General features: G+C 40.2%; 1 protein-coding gene across 1 annotated transcript; it reads left to right on the forward strand.

The window, feature by feature from the left end:
• Window positions 1-20,934, forward strand: LOC131995376 (modular serine protease-like). The gene is made up of 5 exons (XM_059364105.1): window positions 1-251; window positions 14,243-14,576; window positions 14,634-15,610; window positions 15,673-15,814; window positions 20,622-20,934. Exons 1-5 carry the CDS (start codon window positions 185-187, stop codon window positions 20,917-20,919), a joined length of 1,818 nt encoding a protein of 605 aa, XP_059220088.1. The 5' UTR covers window positions 1-184; the 3' UTR covers window positions 20,920-20,934.
• The last annotated feature ends 5,761 nt before the right edge of the window (window positions 20,935-26,695 follow it).

Here is a 26,695-nt window from a genome sequence, read left to right on the forward strand (position 1 = left end):
TCAGTCTTGTTTAAAGCTATGTCCGGTAGAGAAGTAAAAATTATACGTGGCGTAGAGTTCAGTGCTTAAATTGAAAGAAATCAAAATAAAACGAAGACGTTTCAAGGCTCATGATTATAGAAATAGTAGCACATTAAGAAACAGAATTTCGCATTTTCATAACGTTTACTAATTTTTGGAAAAAATGTGCCAATTATTTCGAATTTTGTTGACATTTTACATCCTGACAGTAGTGGTTAAGGCTGAAATTGGTAAGTATTCTCAGGCTTTGTTGTTGTTGTTGCCTTAAGACAAACAAACAAACACATGTGAGGTGCCATCACTTGGCCATCCAAGATGTTACGCCAATAGAACAAAAAACGAACAGATGTTAGTAGACAAAAACCAATTAATAATTTTATTATTAATTTGAAGAGTTTGTTTTTTTTCCAACATAACGTTTATATAAAAAAAATGTAAACATTGATATTAGACGTAAGATATTCGCGGAAGGCAAATACGCAGTTACGAAGCTATAATAAACCGGTAACATATCCCCTGGTGTTGAGAAATACTATTGACCGACCGACCCACCATGGTCTGGGTGGGGTGAGAAGTTTCAAGCTGGGTTGAAAGCAAGTCTAGAAAGTCTGGCAATTTGTCCGGTTGCTGGGTATGAGTCGAGCAAAATTATCGGGACTCTGAACCCTGGACAAAATAAATTTTTTTTTCAAAAAAAAAAAACTTTGAAAATTTTTATAAATTAATAAAATGCCAAATCGTTTACTAAGTAAATTAACAGATTACAAAATATGGCCCGATTAGAACCAAACTTGCCACGGATGTCGAGGGATCTAACACAACTCACTGCTCTAAATTCAGCTTAGTTGGATAATATCGGATTTTTCAACAAGAGCATTACAAACGTTTTTTTTTTTTTTTAATTAAACGAAAACGGTTGTGGATATTGATCTCGATTTCTTTTGCATGTCCACCATGGGCACGCTTGCAGAAATCCGGACGCTGAACCAAATTTTCGACAGTTTTCAAGCAAAAATCGGCCGGTTGTGCTGCAATTTCGCGTTCGATATTCGTACGAAGTTCGTCAATCTGACTTGTTAGCATAGACCATAGATTTGACGAAGAAAATAGTCCAACGGCATCAAATCGCATGACCGAGACAGCCAATCGACTGGACCATTTCGTGTAAAAACACGTTCTCCAATCTTGGTTTCCAAAAAAACTGATTGTTACATTCGCTATGTGGGTTGTGGCGCCATCCTGTTGGAACCACATGTCCTCCAAGCCCATATCATCTATGGCGGCCAAAAATATTCCGTTACCATTGAACGGTAGTAATGCCCATTCACAGTAACGTGCCGATTTGGATCATCATGGAAGAAGTACGGCCCAATGACAACGCCGGCCCATAAACCGTAATTTTTTCGGGATGCAATAATGATTCATGGAGTGCGTGTGGATTGCTGTCTGACCAATAATGCATAGTTTGCTTATTGACGATTCATAGAGATGGGCGATTTGTAAATACCCAATAGGTATTTAACCGATAAATCGGGTAAATACCCGGGTATTTACCCATTTATACCCAAAAGCTGGGTATTTATAATTTTGCAGATATCTTGGGTATTAAAGCATTTTCCAAACAATTTTTGATGATTTCATATTCTTTGTATACAAACCTGACCTTCTAATCTCATAATATCGGATTTTAGTTATATATAGACCGATCTCCAGATTCATAGCCTTGAGGCAATAAATTGGTAATTTTTCATCCGATTTCGATGAAATTTGGCACAGTGAATTCTGGAAGAATCCTATCCATTTCTGTGATGTGCGGTTCAGATCGGACTATATCTAGATATAGTTGGCCTTTAGACCGACCACCATATCTCTCGATATAGGGTATTGAGGCCATAAAAGTTCCATTTATTATCCGAATTCAATGATATCCAAAGCTATATGCTATTGTATATGGTCCGATCCGATGTAGTCTTAGCTCATACTCGGCATGGATTTAAAGGGTCTTTACACAATTTACTGTGGAGGACACCGAATCGCACAGGTTAGCATGTCCGCCAATGACGCTGAACGCCTGGGTTCGAATCCTGGCGTGACCATTAGAAAAATTTTCAACTTTGTCTTTCCCCTCCTAATGCTGGCAACATTTGTGAGGTACTATGCCATGCAAAACTTCTATCCCAAGAGATGTCGCACTGTGTCACGCCGTTCGGAATCGGCTATAAAAAGGAAGCCCCTTATCATTGAGCTTTAACTTGAATCGGACTGCACTCACTGATAGGTGAGAAGTTTGCCCCCGTTCGTTAGTGGAAAGTTTATGGGCAAAATTTGCTATTTACTGTAAAAAATTTCAACGAAATCGAGCCATATATCCGGCTTTTATGTTCGTAAAAATCTAAATCGTGAGATAAGCTTATATGGTGATTAATGTCGAGTATTGTCCGACATATTCCATAATTCAAACCTGAATTGCCTGTAGAAGAAATAGAATCTGTGCAAAGTTTCAGCTCAATATCTTTAATTTACCAAATTGTAGTGTGATGACAGACGGACAGACAGACGGATAGACAGACGAATATACATGGCTCCATTTGTTAGGACCCTATGGTGATTTTGATAGCCAAAGTCGTTTTCTAATCTCAAATACCTTTCATTTGAGCCACTTATTACCATTGTCAGTAAATAAGACCTGTTTGGGGGGTGTTTTGGGGAAGGGTGAACCCTCAGGAAATTGGTCCCGAATGTGGGTTTCAATTTCGTGCTCTACTCCCAAATACCTTTTATTTGAGCCCCTCATTGACACGGCGGCGACATGGTCGGTAAATATAATATGTCCAATATAGTAGTGTTATGAGGTGTGGGGTGGTTCCCCTACCACTTAACCCTGAAAATATATCATCATCGTGCTCTATTCTTAAATATCATTTATTTGAATCCCATATTGCGATTGGTTTAAGGAGGACCAAAATTGAAAATACCTTTCATTTGAGCCCCTTATTGCAATAGTCGGCATCTTTCTTTTGAGCACCATATTTCCTTAGCCCGCATACATGTCAGGTTTGCGACGAGGGTGGGGAGGGGATGTTTTAGGAGATGGAGCGGTCACTGAGGGGCTTGGCCCAGAAATTTGGTGTCCTACTCTAAAATACCTTTTTTTTGTGCCCCGTATTACAATGGTCAGCAAAACGTCGTGTTTTGGGGGTGTTATGGGGTTGGGGTTGCCCTATAAATACTATTTTCCAAATGATGATATTCGATTAAAGCTCTACTCCCAAAGGGCTAGCATTTGAGCCTTATATTGCCATGGTCTGTAAATTTCTCTTCTTTGGAGATTGTTTGGGTGGAGGGGCGTCCCCCCAAACACTTGTTGCCACATTTGAATATTAGATTCGTATTCCACTTTCGAATACCATTTATTTCAGCCCCATATTGGGCGGGGGTGGGGGGCGGGGTGATCCCCCAAAAACTTGGTACCACAATTGGATATCAAATGCGCCTTGTACTCTTAAATAGCTTTCAGTTGAGTGCAATATTGTCGTGATTGGTCTACATATATATTCAGTGGGTTTTGGGGATGGGGCGGCCCCCCTAGACTTCTCACCCGAAATTTGGTTACAAAATTGTTGTTTTTAGGTTACTAGAAAAGTTCGCTTAAATCGCACCACCCATCTCGTAGATCTGGCGTTTCTGAAAATTTGGGTATGGAGGGAGTTCAGCCGGGCCGAATCTTGCGAACGCACCATCATGGATTCTGCTAAAAATTCATACAAACTAAATTTAGTTGAAAGGCATAATTTTATTCTACAAACCTACAAACTTCAGTCAAATCAGCAAACTTAAAGCTTCTAGGAACTGAACATAGATAGTCGAGAGACCGGTTTATATGGGATATATTGTATATATCAGATTACAGACTAATTTGGACCGTACTTGGCACAGTTGTTGCAAGTCATAACAGGACACCGCAGCCAAATCGGACAAAAATTGCGGCTGGTGAGGGCTCAAGAAGTCAAATCGGGAGATCGGTTTATATGGAAGCTATATCCAAAACTGAATCGATATGGCCCATTTGCAATCCCCAACGACCCACATCTATAAGAAGTAACTGTGCAACATTTCATGCGGCTAGCTTTACGTGTTCGGCCGCTATCGCGATTTTGACAGGCGGACAGATATGGCTAGAAAGACTCAGAATGTCGAGACGATCAAGAATATATATACTTTATGGTATCTTAGATCAATATTTTGAGATGTTACAAACGGAATGATTAGATTAGTATACCTCCTTCCTATGGTGGTGGGTATAAAAAATCTTCTTTATAGCTTGCAACAGTTTAATGCCTATCCACATTGTGCTCTTAGCCACTGATTCATTCTAAACATAAGTGCGAGATATTTAAAAATATATTTAATATCCATTAGGAAAGGCAAAAGTCGGGCAATGCCGACTTTATAATACCCTACACCTACCCTATAATTTAATATTTAATAATCTATCTGGATACGGATGTATCCAGATAGATTATTAAAATTCCTGTATGACATTTCGAGCATAGCAAATATGTTCAAAATGTAATAACTATGGTTGACAATTGACAACCAATTATCCAAAATCTGATAAACAAATATATGGGAGCTATATCTAAATCTGAACCGATTTCGACCAAATTTATTGTGGAATTCGTCCAGGAAAGCGTTGTATAAAATTTAAGTGCGCTTGCAGTATGTCTAGGAGTGAAAATCGGACGAACATATATATGGGAGCTATATCTTAATCTGGACCGATTTCTATGAAATTCACCAGTAATATTAAGAGTCATAAGAAAATCAAATCGGACGAACATATATATGGGATCTATATTGAAATATGAACCGATTTCTATGAAATTCACCAGTAATATTGAGAGTCACAAGAAAATCCTTCCTGCCAAATTTCGAGAGAATCGGTCAACAAATGACCATTTTATTGCTGTATTACTGCAAATCGGACGAACATATATATGGGAGCTATATCCAAATCTGAACCGATTTCTATGAAATTCACCAGTAATATTGAGAGTCATAAGAATATCCTTCCTACCAAATTTCAAGAGAATCGGTCAACAAATGACCATTTTATTGCTGTATTACTGCAAATCGGATGAACATATATATGGGAGCTATATCCAAATCTGAACCGATTTCAATGAAATTCACCAGTAATATTGAAAGTCATTAGAAAATCCTTCCTACCAAATTTCAAGAGAATCGGTCAACAAATGACAATTTTATTGCATTATTACTAGAAATCGGACGAACATTTATATGGGAGCTATATCCAAATCTGAACCGATTTCTATGAAATTCATCGGTAATACTACGAGTCATTAGAAAATCCTTCCTACCAAATTTCAAGAGAATCGGTCAACAAGTAACCATTTTATTGGTGTATTACTGGAAATCGAACTAACATATATATGAGTGCTATATCCAAATCTGAACCGATTTCTATGAAATTCATCAGTAATATTGAGAGTCATTAGAAAATCCTTCCTACCAAATTTCAAGAGAATCGGTCAACAAATGACCATTTTATTGCTGTATTACTGCAAATCGGACGAACATATATATGGGAGCTATATTGAAATATGAACCGATTTCTATGAAATTCCCCAGTAATATTGGGAGTAATAAGAAAATTCTTCCTACCAAATTTCAAGCGAATCGGTCAACAAATGCCCATTTTATTGGTGTATTACTGGAAATCGGACGAACATTTATATGGGAGCTATATCCAAATCTGAACCGATTTCTATGAAATTCATCGGTAATACTACGAGTTATTAGAAAATCCTTCCTACCAAATTTCAAGAGAATCGGTCAACAAATGACTATTTTACTGCACTATTACTGCAAATCGGACGAACATATATATGGGAGCTATATCCAAATCTGAACCGATTTCTATGAAATTCATCAGTAATACTACGAGTCAGTAGAAAATCCTTCCTACCAAATTTCATGAGTATTGGTTAACAAATGATTATTTTATTGCTGTATTACTGCAAATCGAATGAACATATATATGGAAGCTATGTCCAAATATGAACCGATTTTTTCCAATTTCAATAGGCTTTGTTTGTAGGCCGAAAAACATGCCTATACTAAATATGAGGACGATCGGATGAAAATTGCGACCTGTAGTTTGTACACAAATTAACATGGACAGACAGACAAACAGACGGACAGACGGACGGACAGATAGACAGACGGACATAGCTAAATCGAATCAGAAAATGATTCTGAGTCGATCGGTATACTTATCAATGGGTCTATCTCTCTTCCTTTTGAGTGTTACAAACAAATGCACTAAGTTATAATACCCTGTACCGCGGTAGTGGTGTAGGGTATAAATATCTTCTGTGTTGCGTAAGATCAGTGATGATTTTTCTCTTATAGAAAATAAAGAACATGAATGACGATGAAACCACATGATATACTCATATACACTTCTACGACCAGTGGTCAATGAATTCCCATGCGTTTTAAAATCCCCCCAAGTTGTTTCTATAATGAGGTGTCATAATTTGTCAAAACGTTTTTTTTAACAGAAGGAAGTGACAAACATGTAGCCTTTGAGAATAAAAATTTCTTTAAATTTTTGTCTATAGAGACAAATTTCTCAGAAATTTTTAGAGACAATCGCCATATAAACCGCAAACATGACATCTTCTGGAGAGTAGAGGCCGCAATTATTATCCCATTTGGCTGAAAGTTTGCACGATGATTGCTCCCATGTCTACAGATCTACTTTGGTGAATATAAGCACAGCCACAATGCGCAAAAAGGCCATATAAATCAGTCTTATCTGTGCCCCTGCCCCGATAGAAGACAAGATTGAACAGACCAAAGATATATTTATGAGCAATTTGAGACAACAACATTCTTGGTTGAACCTTTTAGTGAAGCGGACGTATTTGTATTTCTCTCCGCAAGAATTTTCTGTATCTCGTTGAAGGTACTTATTTTCGGAGAAATTTTTAAGGCGGTTGATGTTCTGCGTCTGATTCCAGTTGATGGACTCCATAGATCCAACAGCTGCGGTGGTGGTATCAGGCCGTAGCATGTTGTCTGCTACTGAGCCATCGATAGCAGATGGCGGTAATCCAACAAACTCTTTAAGAGGTTGGAATAATAGAAGACGCGTCGCTCTCAGGTATATTGAGAGAGGCTTGTTGTGAATGTTTTCTAAGACTCTCACCGATAAGGAGAAAGACTCCCTTAATTGGGCTAAGAGATTCGCTGAACGGCCTACACAGAAAGCTACACGGCAAGATTCGGAAACGGCACCGCAGTCAACCAAAATACTGTGGTCACCTTGAGGCCATCCCATGACCAAAAGAACTAAGGCGAACCATAGTAATATGGGTCCAAGGAACTAATGTCTCTAAGGACAGCTTGGTGATGGTAGTTCTTGAAAAGGGAGAAGAATAGGGCTGCAAACCTAGGAACAATTGAAGTGGAATAGTCAATGGACTGTCTTCTGAATACTCCGATATCCTTGCGGAGTTACCTGGGCCCCCTCCAGTCTGCGACGATGCAGATTGGTATCGGGGCCGATACAAACTAAATGCCTTCGGGGATCAACGCTCAATAGAGATGTATTTTTGCGGCCTAAAGAAGATTGGCAAGAACTAACCAGGCGCAGCACTGGATTTAGTCAAAAAGGAAGATTCCTTCTCGACCCATGGCACACACTTGGATACCAAGGATTCCCTCAGATCCTGAATCCATAATTAAAAGACTGAGAGAATGTAATCCTAATCTTCCAAACACCGACTAGAAGATTGGATGAGGCTGATGGCGACCAGAGGGAGGCCACCATAGCGCAGAGGCTAGCATATCCGCCTATGACGCTGAATGCCTGGGTTCGAATCCTGACAGGTACATCTGAAAAATTTTCAGCGATGGTTACTTTGCCATGTAAACCTTCTCCCTAAAGAGGTGTCGCTCTGCGACACGCCGTTCGCACTCGGCTGTAAAAAGAAGGTCCCTTATCATTGATTTGTGACAAGTTTGCCCCAATTCCAGAATGTTCATGGGCAAATTTGCATTTGATGGTGAGCAGAGACATATAGTATTCGCGCTAAACTTCGGCAGTCTCGCGGACCTCAACAAGTCTTTACTTACTTTAATTGGCTATGACATAATATTTGTTCCACTAGCCGAACGTAGAATAGCGTTCCAGGCGCATTGATCTTCTGCGCTCATTCTAAAATCTCTGACACCAAGATTCGAGGTGGTTCCCACAATTTGATCTTTCCATCGGGCTTTTGGTCTTCCCGGATTGCGTGTACCACCGTGTTTGCCTTCAAAAGACTTCTTTGCTGGAGCTTCTTCATCCATTCTGACAACATGACCTAGCCAACGCAGCCGTTGTAGGGGTTGTAGGGGTCTGAAGGGGTTGTATCCTACGGATTCAAGAATTTGAAACTGAAGGTCTATAGAAGCGGTGGAGTTGGGGAATCAGAAGATGACTCACCAGTTGTTGCTGAACACTTGCCTGAGGAGCTATCGACCAAATCGCTAAAGTCTGGAGGATTGCAGGAGACTGGAACTCGCCCTATCACAATCGAGACACGAGGGGATGGCATGGAATCGGGACCCACACCCCTGTGGAGGTGAGTCACCCAGCTGGACTGGGCTCAAGGTGTGCGCCAGCGGTGAAGCACGGAACTCAGCAGCATCAGAAGCATCTAAAGAGGAATCATCCACACCGCTAGTGGCCAGTGTCCAGAGGAAGAGTGGTTCCACAGCTTTCTCACCTGCTCCTGAATGCGTACGGAAGCTCTTAATGACAAGATTTAACGAATCTTGTGAAGATGAACTCCTGGTGCAATCAGAAGACGAGGCTTACACAACAGTGGAGGAAGTTCTGAAACCTGACTATGGTCCGGTTTCTACAGATAAATCTCCTCCATTGAAAGACCGCTTTGGCGGAACTAAAGGTCCTTCTGATGGCAGGAGGATTCGACGTGTTTCTTATTTAGGAGCCATGGGTGTGTGGAGGAATAGTTCATGGACTAAGAATTCCGGGATTTAAACTACTCAAGGGTACGGGAATGGGAGATAGGGAACCTGTATTCCTGCAAAGGGTAGTTCAAATGTTTTTCTTCTTTCGTCGCAAAAAGCACTGAAGATTTAGTAGTAGCCAACCTTGAAACAAACAGGTCCCATTACCGGCTGGCTTCCGTATATATGGCCAACGATTCAGTGATGCCGCCTTCAAACCATTGGTTGAAGCCGCTTCTGCAAGTAAAAATTGCCTCATTATAGGAAGCTTGCAGCTTCCTGGCGCGTGTACAGGTTGCGGATAGTGAAATGCTCCATACGGAGTAGCTGTAACTGCAGTCGCTGACAATCAACGGTATCGAGTGGAGAGTCTCAGTGAGAGGTCGGGTAGAACTGGCTCCTGCACAAATACTGAGTGCCTATGATGCTCGATATGACCAGGCGAGTTATTGGCGCCTTTAAATAACCAATGGCCACCATCCATTTGGACCAGGATGATCTTGGTCACCTGCAGGAGCTTGACAAGGATCGCCACCCCCACATGAAAATGTGATAACAACAACAAGTGAATAAACAGACATTTATTCTCAGGAACAGGCAGGTGATACTAGATTTTACTATTGTATCGGAAGATATAAGTGGAAGGATATGTGACTGGCAAGTGTTGGATGATCACAGTTTCTCTGACCATCGTTATATTACTTTCAACCTTGAAGAAAATCCTGCGGAAGTAGGCCCTCGGCTAAACGGAAGAAAGACGGATTGGAATAAATTTCGGCACACATTCTGCACGACTATCCATTCTAGACCAGGAAAGGAAGTGGAAACTGCGGAGAATATAGACAAAATGGTCAAACGGATCACCAAGGTCCTTAATGACTCACTTGTGTCAGCATGTCCCTTAGTGTCAAGCCAGGGGGCAAAGAGCGACCACAATGGTGGACCCCAGAATTGGTTGGTCTAAGGAAGGACTGCAGAAAACTCTTCAAAAGAGCAAAAGCCACAGGAGCACCACGCGATTGAGACGTCTATAATGCTGAGCTAAGAAAGTGCAAGAGCGAGTAGAGAAAGGCTCAGAACAAATGCTGGGTTGAATCCTGCAGCTCCGTGGAATATTCATCTGAGGTCTCAAGGCTAAGGAAGATCCTATCCACGCGACCTTTCGGTGCGATATATTCAGAATTCAGGGAATGGGTGGACAATGTCTAGTGAGAAAACACTAGAACTACTCGTTGACACACATTTCCCTGGAAATGTTCAAACTACCAACGTGGCTCTAGAAGAGCTTGTCATTGGTATGCTTTCGTTGGAGATTATTGGAGAAATTGTGACTGAATAGCAAATCCTTTATGCATAAAAAGTTTCGACTCCTTTAAGTCGTCAGGCCCTAATAATGTATTGCCGGTTGAATTACAAACTGTGTCCGACAGACTGGCTCCTTGGCTTAGGCATATATATTCTGCTTGTATCAGCATGTCATATATAGCTGTGGCATGGAGAGACAGAAAGGTCGTTTTCATTCTAAGAGCTAGAAAACCGTACCATACGAAAGCGAAAGACTTTTGCCCTATAAATCTGCAATCCTTCATGCTGAAGACTCTTGAGAAGTTGATAGAAACATATCTTAGGCCAAAGATCCCTTGAGATCGTCTGTCGCAGCAGCAGCATGCTTATAGTAAAGGCGAATCCACTGAAACAGCCCTTCACGACCTAGTCGGCTACATAGAGGGTTATCTTGCTGTCAAGGAATATACAATGGAAACATTTCTTGACATTGAAGGTGCTTTCAAAAATGTTAAACCGACATCAATCATGAAGGAGTTGGAGTTGGCTAGACAGGAAATTGAACTTCAAATCCAACATTTTGGAAAGGCGAAGAAATGCAACTCTTGCCCTATATACCTGCAAGAGAGCCATTGTCAAAAGTTAGGGATTTAGACCGCACGTCATGCACTGGGTATATACTGCAGTTGGCAGACCTATAATGCCATATGGTGTTGTCGTCTGGTGGACGACGCTTCAAAAGGCCATCTACTGAACTTCAAATCCAACCTTTTGGACAGGGCAAGAAAGACAACTCTTGCCCTATATACCTGCAAGAGAGCCATTGGCAAAAGTTAGGCAAGAAAGGCAACTCTTGCCCTATATACCTGCAAGAGAGCCATTGGCAAAAGTTAGAGATTTAGATCGCGCGTCATGAATTCTGTATATACTGCAGTTATCAGACCTATAATGCTATATGGTGTTGTGGTCTGGTGGACGGCGCTTCAAAAGTCCACCTACTGTTCAATAGTCAACCGAATCCAAAGGATGGCTTGTTTGTGCATCACAGCCGCACATAGGACGACACTGAATTTAATGCTACACCTACTGCCTCCGGACATTGTGGCGAGACAAATAGCAGTGACCACTTCCGTGAGGTTAAAGAAGCTTTCTCTTCGATCATGTGGCGGCTACGGACACCGTGTTATCCTTGATACAATGTCCGATGTTCCAGACAGTGTGGATTACACCCTGCCTGAGCCGTTTTTGGAAAAAAGGTACTGTACCACTATTCCTGATAGAAACGATTGGTACTACGATATGTCTATTAATTGAACTTACATAATCTTCTACACGGTTGGTTCCAAACTAGACGACCAGGTGAGCTTTGGGGTGTACACTGAGAAACTTGAACTGGTCATATGGAGAAGGTTACCCGACCGCTGCAGTGTGTATCAAGCGAAGATCCTTGCAATTAAAGAAGTGGTGGAATGGCTAGGATGTAATGTCATAACGACGGATTGTGGCCCGGCGCACAGAACAGGTGAATTTTGAACTGTTCAGCCATCTCATTGAGGGATCTACGACAGTCGAGGGCGGTTTTTGGTTTCTCAGACTGCTAGGCAGTCATTAAATCCCTGCAGAACATATTTCTGAATTCAAAAACCGCCCTCGACTGTCGTAGATCCCTTAATGAGATGGCTGAACAGTTCAAAATTCGCCTGTTCTGTGTGCCGGGCCACAAAGATATCCCGGGGAATGGTAAAGAGGACGAGATTGTGAGACTAGGAACGACCCTACACATTTCAGGGAAACTAGAATCTGTGGGTATGCCTCTAGCGACATGTAAGCTAAGTTTTCAGGACCAGGCCCAAAGGTCAGCGAATGATAAATGGTCACAAACAGGAGGCTGTGAGCATTCCAACACTATGTGGCCTAATCTAGACTTGAAAAGGTCTACCGCTTTGCTGTCACTGGCCAGAACACACGTCTCAGGCATTGTGTCCATCATGGCAGGTCACTGTCTAATCGGAAAACATGCTGACAGACTAAAGGTGGCCAGCAACGACTTTTGCAGAAGCTGTGAGGACATCGAAGAAGAAAAGACAATAGAAGACCTTCCGTGTGTGTATTCTACTTTAGGTTCTTATTTCTTTAAGAACCCGTCTGATTTAGCGGATGTGAACATTCGCATGTTGTTGGGCTTTTTAAAGCGATTTTTTCAACGGTAGGAACAGAATAAGGCATTTTCCTTCTTCTGTTCCTGTGTTATAAGAATGGACGAAATCTTCTAAGTGAGTCTGATGGTAGACTGCCATCTAAACCTAACCTAACCTTACCTTCCTATGGCGTGCCAGGTATGGCCTGAATCCGTTTATAAACTGATTTAGCCTCCATATTAACCGATCTCCCGTTTGCACTTCTTGAGCCACTAGAGGGCGTTATTCTTAACCGATTTGATTGAAATGACTTCTATTATGATCTCCAACATCCAAAACATATATGGCCCGAATTGATCGATAACCCGATATATCATAGCATTTTTATACCCTCCACCATAGGATGGGGGTATACTAATATCGTCATTCTGTTTGTAACTACTCGAAATATTCGTCTGAGACCCCATAAAGTATATATATTCTTGATCGTCGTGACATTTTATGTCGATCTACCCATGTCCGCCCGTCTGTCTGTCGAAAGCACGCTAACTTCCGAAGGAGTAAAGCTAGCCGCTTGAAATTTTGCACAAATACTTCTTATTAGTGTAGGTCGGTATTGTAAATGGGCCATATCGGTCCATGTTTTGATATAGTTGCCATATAAACCGATCTTGGGTCTTGACTTCTTGAGCCTCTAGAGTGCGCAATTCTTATCCGATTGGAATGAAATTTTGCACGACGTGTTTTCTTATTATATCCAACAACAGTGCCAAGTATGGTTCAAATCGGTCCATAACCTGATATAGCTACCATATAAACCGATCTTGGGTCTTGACTTCTTGAGCCTCTAGAGGGCGCAATTCTTATCCAATTGGAATGGAATTTCGCACGACGTGTTTTGTTATGATACCCAACAACTGTGCCAAGTATGGTTCAAATCGGTCCATAACCTGATATAGCTACCATATAAACCGATCTTGGGTCTTGACTTCTTGACCCTCTAGAGGGCACAATTCTAATCCGATTTGAATGAATTTTTGCGCGAAGTATTTCGTTATGATATCCAACAACTGTGTCAAGTATGGTTCAAATCGGTTCATAACCTGATATAGCTGTCATATAAACAGATCTGGGGATTTGATTTCTTGAGCTTCTAGAGGGCACAATTCCTATTCGATTTGGCTGAAATTTTGCATGACGTATTTTATTTTTACTTTCAACAACTGTGTCAAATAAGGTTCAAATCGGTTCATAACCTGATATAGCTGCCATATAAACCGATCTGGGATCTTGACTTCTTGACCCCTAGAGGTCGCAATTATTATCCGATATGCCTGAAATTTTGTACGATGGATCCTCTCATGACCATCAACAAACGTGTTTATTATGGTCTGAATCGGTCTATAGCCCGATACAGATCCCATATAAATCGTTCTCTCTATTTTACTTCGTGAGCCCCAATGGGCGCAATTCTTATACGAATTGGCTGAAATTTTACACAGGTCTCCAACGTATAATTTAATTGTGGTCCGAACCGGACCATATCTTGATATCGTTTTAATAGCAGAGCAACTCTTTTCTTATTCTTATATCCTTTTTTGCCTAAGAAGAGATGCCGGGAAAAGAACTCGACAAATGCGATCCATGGTGGAGGGTATATAAGATTCGGCCCGGCCGAACTTAGCACGCTTTTACTTGTTTTTTCTTAGATCTTTAACTATCGCATATTTGACTTGTCTGTCTGTTTTTAGCCATATTTTATGCTACAAATTTCATCAACCATTCAACATCATCTGGATGTTCACCAAATTCTGTAGAAACTTGGCAGTGCTCAAATGGTCAGTGTATACAGTCGGACGATCTATGTGATGGAGTGCCACAATGTGATGATAAATCCGATGAGACTGTGGAAAATTGCTTGAATATGCCATGTCCCAAATATGCCTTCAGATGTGCCTACGGTGGTTGCATACCAGGATCTTATGAATGTAATGGGGTGTTGGATTGTCTGGATGGCTCCGATGAGAACTGGTATCTGTGCAACAGTTCCGCTAACTTTAACAAAGACATAAGAGGCAATTGTGGGTGAGTGTAGGAAAAGGTGAATGAGTTCAAATATATATTTCGAATATCTTTTTGCAGTTCATCCACACAAATGATGTGCAAATCTGGCGAATGCATAAATGGCGAGAAATTATGTGATGGTTTGCAAGATTGCCGTGATGGCAGTGATGAGACAGTGGAATATTGCAGTTTCTTGAAGTGTCCCGTGTATGCGTTTCGTTGTGGCTATGGGGGCTGCATAACGGGCAGTGCCCAATGTGATGGTAAACGAGATTGCTTAGATGGTTCAGATGAGCTGCCGAGATTGTGTGGGCAACTCAATATACCGCGGCGGAATGAAACTACAATCACCTCCACAGAGTCTAGTTCGTTTTCTTCTTCACCTTCCTATTCAACTACCTCGTCACCAACCTCTTATCCTACTTCCACACCTTCCTCTTATCCTACTTCTTCAATTTCCTCTTATCCTACTTCTTCAACTTCCTCTTATCCTACTTCTTCACCTACCTCTTATTCCACTTCTACACCTTCCTCTTATTCCACTTCTTCACCTTCCTCTTATCCTACTTCTTCCCCTACACGTTCCCCTACACGTTCCCCTACACGTTCCCCTTCACGTTCCCCTACACGTTCCCCTACACGTTCCCATTCACCTTCCCCTTCACCTTCCCCTTCACCTTCCTCCCCTCCCATGCTTTGCTCTCCAAAACCCCTTGGTCGTGGAATTTCCACCAAAGCCAAATGTTCATACAACAACCGTATGACAAGTTGCTACAATAATTTGCGCATGGGTACCAAGGCGGAGATTTCCTGTGCTGCCGGTTACACCACAAACGCAAGACAAACCATAGCGAATACTACCCTAGTTTGTGGACATGATGGCCAATGGAATAATTCCAAATTTAAATGCCTTCCCCGTTGTGGTGAGCTTTCACTTGAGCCCGAGGGCAGTACTACAAAACCCTGGGATGTGACCATATTTCGACGTTCATTTGTGCCTACTTATCAACCTATTTGTAGTGGAACCATTGTCTCACCGAAGATTGTAATAACAGGTGGGCAGTCCTATTCGAACAGTATGGCAAAATTTTCAAAACTAATTTTTATGAAATTTTAGCTGCCCATTGTTTTACATCCCATGGTGATGGTTATGCCACCGAACATGTGCTGTATAATGTTGTCGAAGGCTATTACAGCTTTAGCTACGAGGAGGCGGATGCCCTTAACGCTGTTGCCCATAAAATATCGGCGATACAAATGTAAGTAAAACTAAGTCCATGAGAAGGGATTGCGAAATCGCTAGTTGGGTCACATAAAATGCTCATCTCTCATATTGACTTACGCATTGGTTTTTTTGAGAGCTCTATCAGGTTAAAGACTGTCCTGTGGTATCTTCGCCGAAATTTGGTACAGTGAGTTTTGCTAGGCCCTTGGACATCCTTCTGCAATTTGGCCCATATCGGTCAAAATTTGAATATAACTGGCACATAGACCGATCTCTTGATTTAAGGTTTTGGGCCCACAAAAGGCGCATTTATTGTCTGATTTCGCCGAAATTTGGGACAGGGAGTTGTGTTAGGCCCTTCGGCCCTTCATATTTCGCAGATGGGCGCCAGATTCTTTCTTGGTTCAATATATCAGTTTCATTAGGCGACAAGGAGGTACACATTAATGCACGACACTGTTTGGGATTACTTGCTATCACGGTGGTACTACGTTGGAAAACAGGTATATTAGGGCTCGTTGAGTAAATAAATGAGGAAGAGGCACACCCTAATACATGTCACGGTTCGGTTTCACTGGCGATCGAGGCTCGAGGAAGCAATCCCTTGATAAGAAAAGAGATGCGGGAGCATTAAGCAGATAATTATCAAGAAGACACACCCTTATATACGACGCGTTATAAAGGTTGATGGCTAGTAGACACTCCGGCTTCACTGACGATGGGGGCGCAGGAGGCGGAAGGGCACTCCGTTGTCATGCAGCGAGCTTCGCGTGCAAATGAAGCGAGAGTGCACTCTGTAAGTAAACTGAAGCAAATGATTGAGAAGGAGGCATACCCTAATTCGTGGCAATAGTCAATCGCTATTACGATGCTACGAAGCCAGAGGGCACTCTGTATACACTAGGCACTGGGTGGCGAAAAAGTAAACCCTGATTGGTTTAGGCAATGAGGCTTCTCTTTAATATTGTACTGGGCTGATTATCTCGAGTACTTGTTGAGACTCCCTTTTATATGAACCCATAAAATACTTAGTAATATGCGGAATTCGTTGTTTACTACTTAAAAGTAGTGAAATCCATTTATACCCACCACCATAGGATGGGTGTATACTAATCTAGTAATTCCGTTTTTAACACATCGAAATGTTGATCTGAGATCCAACAAAGTCTCATTTTGACATTCTGAGTTGATTTAGCCATGCACGTCCGTCTGTCCTAACTTTCGAAGTGGTAAAGCTAGGTACTATAAAATTTTGCATAAACATTTCTTGTTAGTACAGGTCGGTTGGGATTGTAATTGGGCCAAATCGGTCCACGCTTTGGTATATCTCTGCCGGTTTATAAAGGGTGATTTTTTTGAGGTTAGGATTTTCATGCATTAGTATTTGACAGATCACGTGGGATTTCAGACATGGTGTCAAAGAGAAAGATGCTCAGTATGCTTTGACATTTCATCATGAATAGACTTACTAACGAGCAACGCTTGCAAATCATTAAATTTTATTACCAAAATCAGTGTTCGAAATGTGTTCATTCACCGTAACGTTGCGTCCAACAGCATCTTTGAAAAAATACGGTCCAATGATTCCACCAGCGTACAAACCACACCAAACAGTGCATTTTTCGGGATGCATGGGCAGTTCTTGAACGGCTTCTGGTTGCTCTTCACTCCAAATGCGGCAATTTTGCTTATTTACGTAGCCATTCAACCAGAAATGAGCCTCATCGCTGAACAAAATTTGTCAAAACTTGAACACATTTCGAACCGAACACTGATTTTGGTAATAAAATTCAATGATTTGCAAGCGTTGCTCGTTAGTAAGTCTATTCATGATGAAATGTCAAAGCATACTGAGCATCTTTCTCTTTGACACCATGTCTGAAATCCCACGTGATCTGTCAAATACTAATGCATGAAAATCCTAACCTCAAAAAAATCACCCTTTATAACCGATCAGAATTCCATCTGAATTTTTGAGCCTCTGGAGGGCGCAATTCTTATCTGATTTGGTTGAAACTCCACGGTCCACGTTTTAGTATGTCTCTGCCATATAAACCGATAAGGGATCTTGAATTCTTGAGCTTCTAGAGCTCATAATTCTTATCCGTTTAAGCTGAAACTTTCCACCAAGTGTTTTATTTTGACTTCCAGCAACTCTGCCAAGTTTGGTTCAAAACGGTTTATTACCTGATTTAGTTCCCATATAAACCATATAAACCGATTTCGAGTCTTGACTTCTTGAGCTGCCGTAATTATTATACGATTTGGCTAAAATTTTGCATGAAGTGTTATGTTCTAACTTCTAACAAATGAGCCAAGTATGGTTCAAATCAGTCAATAACCTGATATAGCTCCCATATAAACCGATTTCAGATCTTTAGTTCTTGAGCCGCTAGAGGGCGCAATAATTATTCGATTTGACTGAAATTTTGCACGAAGTGTTTTGGTTTAACGGAAATCGGTTCATAACCTGATATAGCTCCTATATAAACCGATTTTGGATCTTCATTTTTTGAGCCTAAAGGGAGCAATTATTATCCGATTTGACTAAAATTTTGCATGAAGTATTCTGGTTTCTGGACCATCAACAATTATGATTAGTATGTTCAAAATCAGTTCATTACCTGATATAGCTCCCATATAAACCGATTTAGGATCTTAACTTCTTGTGCCATTTTCCTTTGTTTGCCTATAAAGAGATATAAGCCAAGAACTTGATAAATGCGATCCATGGTGGAGGGTATACAAGATTCGGCCCGGCCAAACTTAGCACGCTTTTACACCACCCTTTCAGTGATGAATAACATTGGCGAAAATAGCCCCTGTTTCCCGAAGCCAAACAATAGTTGAAAACAACATTCGATATTAACAAGTCCTTGAGTTTTCTCATTGTCCACTGGCCGTTAAAGCGTTAACCGGCGTAAGTTCTTTTGTTCGGTAACAGCTAAGGTAGACCAACTCAGCATTTGACCAATACGTTGTTATTAACTTAAGGTATGATCGAAAACGAAGTTTTCTGACTTTCTAGGTCATCGCCCCTTCATCTGGAATTGAGGTTGCATTTACTATGGAATCTGTTTCGTGAAGCTGGAGTAATTATTGTCTTGTCCCTGCAGGACTTAGGGCCGGTCCCAAACTGGCGATTACATAGGTTTTTAGTGACCAGTGACTGGATCCCTGACTATCCATGTGACCGATGATTTTTATATGGGCGTGTCATATCTGCAAATGCAATTTTTTCTCATGAACATTCCATTAAGGAACAGGGGCAAATATCTCACATATCAATGAGTGCAATAATAAGGGGTCTCCTTTTTATAGCCGAGTCCGAATGGCGTGCCGCAGTGAATCAGCTCTGTGGAGATAAGTTTTACATGACATAGTTGCTCACAAATGTTGCCAACATTAGAAGGGGAAACCACCGCTGAAAATTTCTTTTGATGGTCTCGCCTGGATTCGAACCCGGGCGTTCAACGTCATAGGCGCTCATGCTAACCTCTGCGCTACGGTGGCCTCCATGTCATATCTAGAGACCAATAATTTTGAACCGGTTATTTCATCAGTTTAAAACATTGATCGTTTCACTGGGTTAAAAAAAACCAATCAATTCACCGGTTTGAAAAATTGGTTACTTCTCTGGTTCAAAAAAAAAAAAAAAATCCACCACTTTTTATTTTTTTTTTTAATTTTGGCTTTCAACATAAACAAGTAAAAGCATGCTAAGTTCGGCCGAATCTTAGGAACACACCATCATGGATTCTGCTAAAATCTGGGAATCGGACCGTACTAAGCGCAGTTTTTGAAAGTCATAACAGGACACTACAAGCAAAATGTCAGCCAAATCGCTGCTTGTAAGGGATCAAGAAGTCAAATCGGGAGATCGGTTTATATGGGAACTATATCATGTTATTAACCGATTTGGACGCAGTTGTTGGAAGTCATAACAGAACACTACACCCAAAATGTCAGCCAAATCGTATAAAAATTGCGGCTTGTAAGAGCTCAAGAAGTCTAATGCGGAGATCGGTTTATATGGGAGCTATATCATGTTCTTGACCGATTTGAACCGGATTTAGCACAGTTGTTGAAAGTCTTATCAGAACACTATGTGCAACATTTCAGCCAAATCGGACAAAAATTGCGGCTTCCAGAGGCTTATGAAGTCAAATCGGGAGATCGGTTTATATGGGAGCTATGTTCAAATCTGAACCGATATGGCCCATTTGCAATCCCCAACGACCTACATTAATATTGGGTATCTGTGCAAAATTTCAAGCGGCTAACCTTACGCGTTTGACCGCTATCGTAATTTCGACAGACGGAGGGACGGACATGGTTAGATCGAGTCAAAAAGTCGAGAAGATCTAGAATATATATACTTTATGGGGTCTTAGACGAATATTTCGAGATGTTACAAACGAAATGACTAGATTAGTATACCCCCATCCATTGTGATGAATATAATGAAGACTTCTAGGGGATAATCGATAAACCCGAGTGGTCAAGTTTGAGCTTTGATTAAACCTGTTTATATGGTTGCCCAAAAAGTAATTGCGGATTTTTTAAAAGAAAGTAAATGCATTTTTAATAAAACTTAGAATGAACTTTAATCAAATATACTTTTTTTACACTTTTTTTCTAAAGCAAGCTAAAAGTAACAGCTGATAACTGACAAAAGAAAGAATGCAATTACAGAGTCACAAGCCGTTGAAAAAATTTGTCAACGCCGACTATATGAAAAATCCGCAATTACTTTTTGGGCAACCCATATCTCTGCCTTATTATTAGACAAATAAATGTTTGAACATGATTTGTGATGGTTTCCTTCTCTTCCTTTTCAGCCACAATTCAACCGAGTCGGAGAGCCTGGCCTTATTGGTATTGGTCAACTATTTTCAGTTTTCTCGTTTCCTGCAACCCATATGTCTACCCGATGCACTTAGCAATCGGTCATTAGCTAATGTTAGACATCTGAATATTGGTCGCGCAGTAACCAAGAACGATTCGCGTCAGTACTTGGAGTTTATTATATCGCATGTGAATGCATCTCAGGGTAGTGATGCTTATAAATACATAGAAATGAAACATTTTCTACCGATTATTAATGAACAAGTAAAACGTTACAATAAAATACTTTAAAGTGTCAAGAGTGAATGCATAAGCGGATATTTTTAATGTAATTTAAGTGTAGTTGTGGGGGGAAACATGTTATCGTTGGCTGATGGCCGTGCTCATCAATGAGAGTAATAAACATTCACACACACACCAATATAAAGACCATACGGTCAGATGTGAGAATGGCCATTTAATGCTTTGACACAAATGTTTACACTGGATATTCTTATTCGACGCTAATTTCAACAAGTCAAGTTGAATAAAATTCTCATTTGGTTCATTTGGAAACTGCTACTTAACATCACATCTTTTTATAGCTGGTTATGAGTTGTTTAGGCAGACAGGTCCACAGTCAAAACGCCTAGAAGTCTAAAGCAGTTCATCACCGTCCGACGGATCCGTTGGTACCACCTAACGCGACTGGTTTTGACCCTAACGCACAGTTGCCAGATTTTTTTGAGAGAGATCCCCAAAACTCCGAAAGAATTTCCCCAATTAAAATATTTTTCCCCTAAAGAAAGAGATTAACTAATTAAAGTTTTTTTTTATAAAAATTTAGTTTTAAGCCCCACTACCAATGGATTAGTGCAATTTCATTTTGTCATTGAAATTTCATATTAAATACTTTGTCTCCAATTTCAACCAAATCCGATAATAATTGCGACTTTCAGGAATTCAAGATGTCACATCGGGAGATAGAGTTATAGGGGAACTGTATCAAGTTAAACATGTAAAAAGGCGTTAAGTTCGGCCGGGTCGAACTTTGGATACTCACTTTCTCTAGGTGAAAAACGCATAATTTATGCCCCCATAGCAGGTATATGGAAATATGGTCTGATTTGGACAAAATTCGGCACAGAAATTGAGTGGTCTAATAAGTACAAATCATTGTTCAGTTTTGTAAAACAAAATATTGGTCTTTTTGGTAGGTATATCCAAATATAAACCGATCAGAAACATATACGACGCGGATTTCGAAAAGCTTAATATAAGGCGCTGTGTCCAATTTCAGCGAAACCGCATTATAAATGCGCATTTCGGACCAAGACCTTATATCGAGAGAACGGTCTATCTGGCAGCTATATTCAAATCTGGACCGATCTGTGCCAAATTAAAGAAAGATGTGGAAGGGCCTAACATAACTCACTGTCCCAAATTTCGACGAAATCGGAATATAAATGCGACTTTTGTAGGCCCAAGACATATAATTGAGTGAATGGTCTATATGGCAGCTATATCCAAATCTGAACCGATCTGAGCCAAATTGCAAAAAGATGTCGATGTGCCTTACACAACTCACTGTCCGAAATTTCGGAGAAATCGGACAATAAATGCGTCCCAATACCTTAAATGGAGAGATCGGTCTATATGGCAGCTATATCCCAATCTGGACCGATCTGAGCCAAATTGAAGAAGGATGTCGAAGTGCCTAACACAACTTAATGTCTCAATTTTTGGCAAAATCAGACAAAAAATGCGCTTTTTATGGGCCCAAAAACTTAAATCGAGAGATCGGTCTATATGACAGCTATATCCCAGTCAGAACCGATCTGGGCCAAATTGCAGACAGATATCGAATGGCCTTACACAACTCACTGTTCTAAATTTCGGAGAAATCGGACAATAAATGTGCCTTTTATGAGCCCAACACCTTAAATGGATGGTTATGGACCGATTTGAACCATACTTGGAACAGTTGTTGGATATCATAGCGAAATACGTCGTGCAAAATTTCATTTTATTCGGATAAGAATTGCGCCCTCTAGAAGCTCAAGAAGTCAAGTTCCCAGATCGGTTTATATGACAGCTATATCATGGTTATGGGGCGATTTGAACCATACTTGGTACAGTTGTTGGATATCATAACAAAACACGTCGTGCAAAATTTCATTCCAATCGCATAAGGCTCAATACCCAAGATGGGTATATAAGGCAGCTATATCAAAACATTGACCGATATGGATCATTTACAATCCCAACCGACCTACACTAATAAAAACCATCTGTTCAAAATTTCAAGCGGCTAGCTTTACTCCTTCGAAAGTTAGCGTGCTTTCGACAGACAGACGGACGGACAGACGGACGGACAGACGGACGGACAGACGGACGGACAAACGGACGGACGGACAGACGGGCGGACAGACGGACGGACATGGCTAGATCAACATAAAATGTCACGACGATCAAAAATATATATACCTTATGGGGTCTCAGACGAATATTTCGAGTGCTTACAAACAGAATAAAGAAATGAGTATACCCCCATCCTATGGTGAAGTGTATAAAAAGAGATGGAAGCTGCCCCCCTACTTGAGATTATTCTAAATATTCGACTTACGATAACTAGTATTCTTTTCATTCTATATGTAGGGGTATACAAATCTAGTCATCTCGTTTGGAGAACCTCGAAATAGTCGTCTAAGACCCCGTAAAGTCTATATATTCTCGATCGTCTCGACGTTCTGAGTCCATGTCCCATGTAGCCAAGTCCGTCCGTCTGTCGAAATCACGATAGACGTCGAACGCGTAAGCTAGCCGTTTGCAATTTTGCATAGATATTTAATATCGATGAAGATCATTGGGGATTGCAAATGGGCCACATCGGTTCAGATTTAGATATAGCATCCATATAAACCGATCTTCCGATTTGACTACTTGAGCCCCTGGAAGCCGCACATTTTGTCCAATTTGACTGAGTTGGCATGTGTGGTGCCGTTATGACTTCCAATAACTGTGCAAAGTACGGTCCCAATCGGTCTATAACCTGATATCTTATATATAAAAATCAATTTGTGTTTGTTTGTAGGTTTGTTGTTTGTTTGTTTGTTTGTTTGTTTGTTTGTTTGTTTGTTTGTTTGTTTGTTTGTTTGTTTGTTTGTTTGTTTGTTTGTTTGTTTGTTTGTTTGTTTGTTTGTTTGTTTGTTTGTTTGTTTGTTTGTTTGTTTGTTTGTTTGTTTGTTTGTTTGTTTGTTTGTTTGTTTGTTTGTTTGTTTGTTTGTTTGTTTGTTTGTTTGTTTGTTTGTTTGTTTGTTTGTTTGTTTGTTTGTTTGTTTGTTTGTTTGTTTGTTTGTTTGTTTGTTTGTTTGTTTGTTTGTTTGTTTGTTTGTTTGTTTGTTTGTTTGTTTGTTTGTTTGTTTGTTTGTTTGTTTGTTTGTTTGTTTGTTTGTTTGTTTGTTTGTTTGTTTGTTTGTTTGTTTGTTTGTTTGTTTGTTTGTTTGTTTGTTTGTTTGTTTGTTTGTTTGTATGTTTGTGTGTTCCTTATAGATTCAGAAACGGCTGAACCGATTTTCTTGAAATGTTCACAGATGGTGCATAATGACCCCGTGGTGAAAATAGGGTACTAAATTTTTTGATATCCGAAGGGGGGGCGGACCCTCCCCCTTACCCTAATTTTCAGAAAGGCCTGATCTCGGATATGGGCGGTGCGATTTAAGCGAAATTTTGTGCTCTCATAAAAATTTGGTATCCAAATTTCGGATGGGGCACCTAGGGGGGCCGCCTCACTCTAAAACCTACCTATCGTATATTTAGACCAATCACGACAATATGGGACTCAAATGAAGACTATTTAGTAAAGGAAAACGCATCTGATATCCAATTGTCGGACCAAGTGTTAGGGGGACCACCCCAACCCCCAAAACACCCCTAAATCGGACATATTTACCGACCATGGCAATATGGGACTTAAATGAAAGGTATTTCCGAGTAGAATACGAATCTAATATCTAAATGTGGGACCACGTTTCTGAGGGTCCACCAATTCCCCAAAACACCTCCAAACAGGACTTATTTACTGACCATGGCAATATGGGGCTTAAATAATAAGTATTTGAGTGTAGAAACGAATCTGATATCCAAATATGGAACCAATTGTTTGGAGGCCGCCTCTTACCAAAAACATCCCCCAAAGGGTACAGATTTACGACCATAGCAATATGGGGTTCAAATGAAAGGTCTTTGGGGGTAAATCGCGAATTTGATGTCAATATTCGGAAAAAAGTGTCTATGGGGCCACCCCACCCCCACAACACCACCCCAATAGTAAGTATTTTCTGTCTATTGCAATATGAGGCTCAAATAAGAGGGTTTTTAAAGTAGAACACGAATCCGACATATATTTTCAAGGCCAGCTGACTGGGTGGCCGCCCATCCCCCAAAACACCACCCCAACCCGAGCATGTTTGCCGACTTTGGAAATATGGGGCTCAAATTAAAGGTATGTGGGTGTAGACCACGTAACTGATATCAAAATTAAGGGCCAACTGTCTAGCGGACGTCCCACCACCATAATAACCCCCAAATAGGACGTATTTGCTCACCAAGACAATTTGGGTCATAAAGAGAGTGGAACTAAATATTCATAGTTTTAAGGGCCAATACCCCATACTGGACATATTTGCTGACTTTTGCAATAGGGAGTTGAAATGAGATTAGAAAACGAATTTGATATCCAATTTTGAGGGCCATGGCAATATGGGGTTCAAATAAATGATATATAGATATATGAGAATAGAGCACGTTGCTGATGTATTTTTAGGGATTAGAGTTTGGGGTACCACCCCACTCCCCAAAACACCCCTAAATCAGGCATATTTACCAACCATGTCAATGTGGAACTTAAACGGAAGGTATTGGGGGGTAGAGCAAGAATTGATACCCATTTTCGGGATCAATTTTCTGGAGGTCTACCCTTTTCCCAAAACACCCCCAAAGGGAATAAATTTTTCGTCCATGCCAATATGTGGCTCAAATGAAGGGTATTTGAGATTAGAAAATGAATTTGATAACCTATTTTGGGGCCATGTGTTGGGGGGACGCCTCATCGTGTAAACTCCCCTAAACCAATGGCAATATGGGGTTTAAATAAATGGTATTTGAGAGAAGAGCACGATACTGATATTTTTTCAGGGCCACGTATCTGGGGGACCACCTCTCCCCCGAAAACACCACTAAATCAGACATCAAGAGAATATCGGGCTGAAATGAAGTATTTTTAGAATGGAGTACAGGTCATGATTTGCCAAATACGGCAAACCGGCCTCTCCATCATCCTTCTTCCTTTCCTAGAAGCTTTGATTTTTGCTGTTTTGACAGGAGTTTGGTATGTAGAATAAAATTAAACTGAATTTATTTGGTATAAATTTTTAGCAGCATCTGTAGTGATTCGGCCCGGCCCAACTTTTATTTGTTATTTTTTACTTTTCCCTTAAATAAATTAAACTCCATTTTCGTTTTTTTTGATTAATATTTAAGACATTTATTTAATTAACTTTTTTCAGTGTTGTATTTTTCTTTTTATCATCTCTTCATACACTGTTTCCTTTTTCATTCTATGTTTTCATTTTTTTTTCTCGGGTGTTTTTTCTTCTTTCTTTTATATTTAAATTTAATTTATAGTTAAATTTAATACTAAGTATTTTAAAACTTATAGTTATTTTTTATAATAATAATAATAAAATATATTTATAGTGTTAAAAAAAAAAAAATGAAACAAAAGACAGTATGAGCACTGTTCTCTGTAATAGTGTGTCTAAGTTTTGCTTCAGAGAAAATTAATTTTAGTTTTGATCTCTTTCTATATGGGTTTTGTTTAAGTTTTGAAATTCTAATAAAATTTACATTTAAAAATTTATTTTTAATTTATTTCTTTGTTCTTTGTTTTTTTTTACATATACAAGTGGTGTGACGGATAACACTGGAGACATATACAATGGGTGGTCGAGAAATTAGATAAACAGCAAGTATAGACGTAAGTCGGACCAAAGCGACTTCTTAATACCCTAAATCAGTGATCAGTGAA

Source organism: Stomoxys calcitrans, chromosome 2, assembly GCF_963082655.1.
Source record: "Stomoxys calcitrans chromosome 2, idStoCalc2.1, whole genome shotgun sequence".
NCBI lineage: Eukaryota > Metazoa > Arthropoda > Insecta > Diptera > Muscidae > Stomoxys > Stomoxys calcitrans.

Bases quoted from the DNA above. Each gene is read 5' to 3' on its own strand.
- LOC131995376 (XM_059364105.1), top strand. From the start codon at position 185: ATGTGCCAATTATTTCGAATTTTGTTGACATTTTACATCCTGACAGTA. The intron at 252-14,242 runs GTAAGTATTCTC...GTCTGTTTTTAG, and splicing joins AGTGGTTAAGGCTGAAATTG to CCATATTTTATGCTACAAAT. The intron at 15,611-15,672 runs GTGGGCAGTCCT...ATGAAATTTTAG, and splicing joins ACCGAAGATTGTAATAACAG to CTGCCCATTGTTTTACATCC.